Source organism: Xenopus laevis, chromosome 2L (genome assembly GCF_017654675.1).
Source record: "Xenopus laevis strain J_2021 chromosome 2L, Xenopus_laevis_v10.1, whole genome shotgun sequence".
Taxonomy (NCBI): domain Eukaryota; kingdom Metazoa; phylum Chordata; class Amphibia; order Anura; family Pipidae; genus Xenopus; species Xenopus laevis.
The window spans coordinates 175,779,134-175,787,954 of record NC_054373.1 but is presented as its reverse complement, the minus strand read 5'-3'; the positions used below and the strand labels follow the sequence as shown (position 1 = coordinate 175,787,954).

Genomic DNA, 8,821 nt, shown 5'->3' with positions numbered 1-8,821 from the left:
TTAAGAGTTAAGCCGGCATAAAAGGAGTTTCTGTATAACTGTAGCTATGTCGAGAGAATAAGTGTTTCCACACACAAATAGAGTCCCGAAAAAGGGGATTCTTCTTAAAATCGCTAGGAATATACCCCATTCACTATGTAAAACAGATATAATACCAAAGTGAGGTTCATGAAAAATTTCAATTTCAGGATTTGTAAACGTATTACCTTGAGAGATCCACTCAATGAGATATCTAGTAAGGGCTGATAAATTGAAAGCTCTAAAATTTAGGGATGCACCGAATCCACTTTTTTGGATTCGGCCGAACCCCCGAATCCTTTGCAAAAGATTTGGCCGAATACCGAACCGAATCCGAACCCTAATTTGCATATCCAAATTAGGGGTGGGAAGGGGAAAACATTTTTTACTTCCTTGTTTTGGATTCGGTGCATCCCTACTAAAAATAGGGAGATTTAAACCTCTAAGTTTAACTGGAGCTCATAACTTATGGAGAGAAATCTTTGCTTTTTTCCCATTCCATATAAACTTGATAAGAGCAGAATGAAGTTTCTTGATATCAGAATGTTTTATAAGCAAAGGGAGATTAATTAATGGGTATATCAGCTTGGGGAATATCAAAGATTTAAAAAATATCACTCGTCCCTTAAGATTAAGGGGAGCATTGGCCCATTTTTCACACATGGAGGAAACCTTATGACAAGCTGGAGAGTTTTCGCACATTTAATCAAAGTATGATAAGCAAATACATTGTCTGCTATGGGGCAGATTCACTAACCAATGAAAAGTCGCCAGCGACCGATTCACACCCATCGCAAGGCGAAAATTCGCTTAGACAACGTTAATTCACTAAAATGCGGGGTTTCGACTAATGTTGGCGACTTTTCACTAGCTTTACTTCGGCAATGAGAGCCATTCAAAGTGAAGATACACTAGCGATCATTTCTGTCTAGCACAACTTCATTAGAGGTCGTGCACTGAGGTTATTTTGCATATGCCGGGAAATTTAAAGTTGAAAGGAAGTCTTTATGTTATATGTTGCAGCAAATACATTACATTTCCACTGTTTATTACACATTTCCAGGGAACCTTAAAGGGATACTGTCATGGGAAAAAATGTTTTTTTCAAAATGAATCAGTTAATAGTGCTGCTCCAGCAGAATTCTGCACTGAAATCCATTTCTCAAAAGAGCAAATAGATTATTTTATATTTAATTTTGAAATCTGACATGGGGCTAGACATATTGTCAATTTCCCAGCTGCCCCAAGTCATCCGCCTTTTAGTGAATTTGCAGAGTAACGTCCATTTGGGAGTGAAAATTCGCCTGGCGATAGAGTGCGAATGACCGCTAGCATCTATCTCTTTCGCTAGTAAATTGACGATGACCCTGCAGGCAGTAACACTGGTGAATTGTGGCCAGCGTTTGCCACTTCGCCCTTTAGTAAAACTGCCCCTATGAGTGACGTAAAAATCATATGCTGTTTGCGATGGCGCTATCAGACCAATAATAAATATATGTCAAAATGATTCGGTTGGACAGCGGTGTCAAGAATTCTTTAAAGGAATCTGACCTTATCCATGGAATCCCAAAAATGGTCCTTTTTATACTCTCCCATCTTTTTTGGAAAAAGATAAAAGTTTGTATATAGAAACACCTATACTTGCCAACAAATCAACCATTGGCAAGTTGTAGAAAGCCATTGTAGTGCTCTCCTTGGAGCAGATCCTTAAAACAATTTGGACTTTACGAGGAAAAAAGAGGCATTTGCAGATTTTAATCTGACCCTTATAGTCATTCTCCACTAACTGAATCTGAATATGTTATTTTAATTGTTTTGACCATTTAAACATAATTTGTAATCAATAGGCAATAAGGTGTTGATGTCAGGATCAGCCGGGATTTGAACTCTGGGGTGTGTGTTCCTGGAGGCTATCATGGCTACTCCTGACCAGTCCTCCTACTTATGTATTCATTGTCTGCTCCCTTGTCTCAGCCCACCTCATTAGTCCCATGTGTTCATCCCGTAATTAGGACCCTTTATGAACCTGTCCCTGACCATTGCTCTTTGCTTGGTCATTTTACTTCTTAAGGTGGCCATAGACGCACAAATAATATCGTACAAAACAAATTTTCGTACGATATTCGGTGTGTGTATGGTGTAGAAAGAGGCAACCGATATCGGCAGAAGACTTTGATATCGGTTGGCTTGTCGATCGGGCTGGATGGAAAATTTTGATCGGGTGTCTTTGAGGGCACCCAAACCATCGGCCATTGTTAGTGCTGAATCGTCAGATACAGGTAGAATTCTATTGTTTCTGTCTGTATATCTGACCATTCAGATCTACACGTGTGTATTGAAACTAATGATCTTTCTTGGAAACATCTTTTCCAAGAAAGATCATAATTGTTACATCTATGGCCACCATTTGTAACACTGATCTTGCCATTCTGATTCTTGTTCTGAGATTCCTGAGACCCTCCCTTGTTCCATGATTCTCAGCCTTGTTCCTGTGCTCCTGTCCCCTCCTACCCTTTCATATTGGATTTCCCAGTTGTGACCTCTGGCCTATTCTTGGACTCTCTTTGCCTGCTGCCTGACCCGACCCTTGGCCTGATCACTGGACTCTGTTTATGCCTGCCGATTCCTTACTGGCTAGTATATTTCTTTATATTTTCACTGAGCACCTGTTTTGTTACTTTGTCTCATTAAATCCTGCATTACTTCACCATGACTTACTTCTGCTGTTTACAGGTATACCGCAAGCTCCCATCCATAAAGGCTCCCATAGCTTTAATCTGAAGAGTATAACACAGCTATGAATAAATATGTTCTAATATATAAAAAGACAAGTGTATCGGTGCTAGAATGGCAGTAGAAACGAACTTAGAAGCAAGGTTATTTTTTTTTTAAATAAGCAGGAGGAAACCATGTTTTATTGTTAGTGAGCACTTTCCTTTGAGGGACAAGAACAGAATTGGGGGCTTTAGCTGAAATCACCTAAGGAGAAAGAAGATAAACCCTTTAATCAATAGATGTTTTTCTAATGATGGCCACAAGCCAGAGACAGGTTGCCCTGTTATCTAAAAGACAATCAACTTGCTATTGGTTCTCTGGTTACACACCTCATGGGACAATCTGTAACGGATCTCCTGGTGCTTAAGTGTTTGTGCACAGGCTGGTGAACTTTCCAAGCTGGATTCATTTAAATTCACTCACTGGTTGACCCATTTACTATTCTGGCCAGTTATCAGTCAAATCGTTGGGCAAGACCTATTTTGCATAGACAACCATGCAATAAGACTTGCAATCAAAATCTGCAAAACTGATCACCCTGTAATCTTTAAACCCCAGTAACATATCTACGAGAATCTTGTAGAAACAGTATGGCATACTCCTAATATAAATCTGCTGGACAAACCTAAATTAAGTGGTACTTCTATAAGTAATAAGCCTTATACGACTTTGACAAAACACAAGGTTCAAATTTATGGACAAATCTTTTTATTTAACAGCCTCAACAATACTTTGTAACTACTGGTAACAGTACAGTACGTGAGGCATTTGGCAGGATTTTTACACCAACATGATTTCCAGTTCGGCGGGTGATAAAACACTTTAATTGCCCCTATTTTGATCTAAATGATAACTAAGGGACCTTCTGGTGCACTGGTGGGTTTCTAGCCATAATAACTTGCAGCAGAGATTGCACTAAGTTGGTCCAGGCAATAAACATTTAGGTCAATAGAGGGCCAATTAAGAGTTTTGACACATTTTTCCACACAAATTGCCCTTAACATAATTCCGAATAAAACAATGAGTTAAGAAATACAGGAATCAAGAGCTGACACATGAAAAAATATTTCATTTCCAAACCATGAAACATCAATAAATATGCTGAGCGCTGCATTTTCATTCTTAGTCTCTGGAAAATACGTCATTTTAACTAATTCACTGGAAAACTAAAATAGCACAAGAATGACGTATTTTCCAGAGACTAAGAATTAGGGTAGAACTACACGGGCGTTTTGAATCATGTCACGTCGGATGCACGCAATCTAAGGAAAGTGATAGGAATGTGGGACGTTGTCATGGTGCGCATCCGTCACAACACGACTCTTGGACGTGAACGCTTCATGTTGTGTCTTCATCCAACAATGGGTATGTGACTGGGGCCTGTCACAAATGAGGGGGGCCTCGTACTGCCTTCACTGATGTCATGTGACATATTAAGACTTTGTCTGCCAGAATTTGGTCAAGATTAGTTACAGGAACATGTTTTTCATGTAGCGTAACTGTAAACACTGAGCAGTGTCCGACTGGGATGCTAGGGGCCCACCAGAAAACCTTAAACCATGGGCCCACTTTAGAAACTATTATTCCTCCTCTCCTCACTCAACCACTTTATTTTCCTAGTCTTTAATCTCTACATACTATACTCAATTCTTCCATTATTACATCTCTTAAAGAAATAGGGAATGGCCATGAAATAGGCCAAATGGTCAGAAGCAAGAGGCCCACTGACATCTGGGCCCACCGGGAGTTTTCCCGGTATCCCAGTTGGCCAGTCCTACACTGACCCTGAGAGGTAGATTATATAGCATTGGCTGGCGGTCACTTTAATTGACGATAACAGAGAATTTACACTGTTGGCAGGGGAAAGGGTTTAAATGGAATGGTAGGTAAGTAGACAGGACCTTAAAAGGTAGTATATATCAGGTTATTTATTTATGTTCCCAAGATGTGATTGGAAGAAGTAGCTCATGCTTAAAGCTAAGGTTATCAACGATCATTGGATGTTTTTAAAAATAACTAAAGTATATGGTTTTAAATAGGTAATTGGATGTTATTGTTTTACAACAGTAGAGAGATTGGCATTTTTAAAATCCCAGTTTGTTTAAAAAGAGGACTAATTTTCCTACCACCAATTCATGATTCAATTAGCTCCCAAGTTTCAGATGAAAACCCTGTTGCAAAGTAACCCCCTTTAAATAGCCCGCTTCATATTTCCATTGATACAAAAAAATAAATAAAACTATTATAGGGAATCCACTGATTCACTAACACTGCTGCTCCATGGTGATGAGAACTCCATGTCCATGTCCACTATACCATAGTTGATACCCTACACAAGTACACCACCGTTGACCTTGAACACTAGAAAATAACCCCAAACTCACTTTACAAAAATAAAATCTCCCTGTTCCTGTGTCTCCTGAAGCCCTATCACTAAATGATATATTTTTACCAGAAAGAAGATGCAGCTGCCATATTGGATAAGGAGATTCTTGACTTCTTCTCCAAAAGAAATAGCACATCATTTTATTCTAGTAATGGGTGGTAATGGCACACACCATGTGATCATTATGCATTAAGGAAAATCATGTGAAAGTGATTTGGGCCTATTTAATATAAATCATCCATGACTTTTATTTTTTTTGTTTTAAGAGAGAAAGCCAAGGGCAGAATGGAAGTGGTGGGGTTGGATGGGGGACCCAAGGGGTGTAGTGGTGCTGGTTGTGGAAAGTGGTAAAGCCATAAAAGTAGCTAAACTGTCCCTTAAATAAAATATGTCCTAATAAAAAAAAACTCTGCTTTTATATTTGCTTAGGATACCCTTCCCCTTAAAAAGCAGCATTTAATATCTTATCAATACAAAAATTGCAGCTACACGGAGATCTGCTTCCACCGAAAAGTTATTTTTAAGGTCCATATAAATGTAATATAAAAGAAATCGTGAAGTATAATAAAGTTTTCTTGTTACCCTTGCTGACTAAACACATTATATACAGTCGCTTTTTCTTTAAATACACTGCTGTACAGGCACTGGAATAGTAAGTACCATAAAAAAGTCAACCTCAATGACCTTCTAAGACAGTATTGTTAAGTACACCAAAATCACTATGGGAAACATTTGGAGGCACGTACGATATGGGGTAAATCATTTCTTCAATTGTTACATATGTTCCAGCTATAAACCCAACAAAGCCAATGACGGCTATGCCGACATCTTTCATAATGACCCACGGACTTAAGTTTTCTTTGTGATAGGTAATTATTTCAACCAATGGCGGAAGAATCAGCGCCAAGGTGCTACTGCTCACAGCGCCGACAAAGGAAATCACCAAGTCAAGGCGGGGAATCAAAACAGCAACGGCACCTGCAAGACAAAAGGACATTGTGTCAGCTTTGTTTGGTCTTCTAACAATGTGGTAGTCCTTCCAGGGGAAAATAAACAAAATACAGATGACACACCGTTGACCTACCATTGACCATTACCATGACACACCATTCCCTCTCTCCTTTCTCCGAAGTATGAAAAATGTTTGTTCAGAGAATACACTTGTGTAATGTGTAATCCAACATGAAGGTCAAGTAACAACACAGTTACTTACAAGGATGTGTAAAGAATGCAGAAAGCAGTTGAATAAAATACAATAGCACAAAAAAAAAAAAAAAAAAAGGTTAGAAGGATCAACTTTATTTAACAGTGTTTTCACTTTGTTGGAGGAGGCTCTGTTATAGTGGCATGATATTCTGAGAAGCTCAATAGTCTATGTTTTTGCTTGCATTGGCTACAAGTTGGTCAACTTGTGCAATGGTTCTACTATTCTTAGTGAAGCGAGAGCAGATGACAACCACTCGAGGTGGGTCCAGCTGTTGGTATTTCTAGACTTGCCAGCTTTGTCCATGTAGCTGCCTCTACTTTTTATTCTTAAATTTGTAAGTTTGGGTCAAAGGAAAAGTGCAGTAAAGTGAGTTTGAGTGGGCGCAGGTTTGCTATGGACAGGTTGGGTAGGATGTGGATTTTATGACCCATACAAAATAATAGAAGTCTCTGGCAACTGCTACATGAATACTTTATCTGGCGTGTGAACTTCTGATGCTTGAACTCTCTTGTTGCTCTGCACCCACAATATGACTTACCTCGAGCCCTACTACAAGTGTGCAGCTACAAACTGCATGCACTTCTACCAAGAAAGAATAGACGGAGTAGTCTCCTTAATAGCATCCTAGCTCAACAAAGCCACAACATGCCAAATAAATGTTGACTTGTGTTGGGCCAAAGTGCTTAATTAAAGTCTGTTTTATTTGTATGAACCGACTTTTACAAGAAAGGAAATACAATACATAACTAGGGATGGACCAAATTCATATTTTAGCAGAATTCAGATTTGGCCGAATCCAAGTGCCTACCTGAACTGAATCTAAACTATTAAAATCACATGACTTTTCACCACAGGCAGTAAACATTTATTTTTTACACTTATGTAAAGAAAAAAAATTTAAGAAAGTAAAAAAAATTTCACTTCCACCCGTCCTGTTTCTAATTTGCATATTTAACTTAGGGTTCAGATTCAGTTCGATATTCGTCTGAATCTATTACAAAGGATCCTACATCCAGGCAAATCCCAAAATAGTGGATTCGGTGCATCCCTATACATAACGGAATAAGACAGAGTCAATTGTGACACAATGTAGTTTCAACGTTGATAGAAGAAAAAATACTATACCAGTGGCGTTACTATAGAGGAAGAATACCCCGCAGTTGTAGGGGGGCCCCTGACTATAGCTAATGAGAAAACTCCTCCTCCCCAGCAGCTCTCTTACCTGAGGCTAGGAAAGGGGACGCAAGTCAGGCGGGAATGGGCGGAGTCAGGGTGGAAGCTGGCGGGGTAGAGGCAGGATGGGAAGTGGGCAAGAGTATTGGAGTGTGCTGGGTTACTCTAAAAAAAATTGCACTCTAGTTACGCAACTGTACTATAGTTACAAAGATGTCAGTAGGCTCCGTCAGCCAAAAGGCATAGTTGTTTCATCACATGTACAATATAGGTAATAAAGTAAACTGATGATTAAAATAATGTAAAATAAATAGTGAATAAAGTATTGTAAAATATAAGGATATTATCAGTTATGGAGGAGTTCCATGACCTGTATAAAAACACGAGGATGAGGTGACTTCTAATATCCTCATATTTTGCTACAGGGGTTACTTTATTTATTATAATACACACGTTTCAGTGAGTCATGTGACAGAAATGACATCACTAATCTCTGATGACATCGCTAATCACCATTTATAAGGATATAATTTACAGGATATTTATGTCTCTTGTGTATTATAAGGATATTATAAGTCACCACTCAGGCCAAAGAACACTGTGGTGAATACATTACTTATTATAACACACACGATTCAGTGAGTCATGTGACAGAAATTACATCACTAATATCTGATGACATCACTAATCACCATTTATAAGGATATAATTTACAGCATAATCATGGCTCTTGTCTATTATAAGGACATTATAAGTCTCCACTCAGGCCAAGGAACACTGTGGTGGATACATTATTTATTATAAGAATAATAAGAAGTTTCAATGAGTCAAGTGACATCACTCGGCACCAATGAGAATTGATTACATGGCTAAGAGTATTATTACACAGTCAATGAAAGGATTCAGTCCACTTATTGAGGCCTGGGTGCTCACCTACAGTGAGAACACAGTGTACAAACGATATCCTCAAAGAAACTCATTAAAGGTTACGAAGTGAGAAAAAAACCTTCTTATACTTTTTAATCAGGGCACAGTATGTGTCTATGGAAACAATGCGGGATAACACATATTACATAACCGATTGGTTGTCCATTTAAAAAAAGTTTCTGCTCAGACATGGGTAAACCATGCTCAGCAAAGCAGCACAATTTCACTAAATTTAGAGGAAAGCAAAAAAAAAAGTACAGATGCAGCAGGCTCAAAGGTACTTTTAAGAAGCAGATACCTCTACAATGGGAGTAGAAGAACAAACATCATTAAAA

The 8,821-nt window shown here is 38.6% G+C and overlaps 1 protein-coding gene across 1 annotated transcript in view; it reads right to left on the bottom strand.

Annotated features, from left to right (window-relative positions):
* Positions 1-5,429: 5,429 nt before the first annotated feature.
* The window catches only part of slc36a4.L (solute carrier family 36 (proton/amino acid symporter), member 4 L homeolog), a 128,061-nt gene continuing 124,669 nt past the window's right edge, over positions 5,430-8,821 (bottom strand). The window contains 1 exon segment of the mRNA NM_001092969.1: positions 5,430-6,157. Within this exon segment, the coding sequence (NP_001086438.1) occupies positions 5,856-6,157 (302 nt within the window). The 3' untranslated portion in view covers positions 5,430-5,855.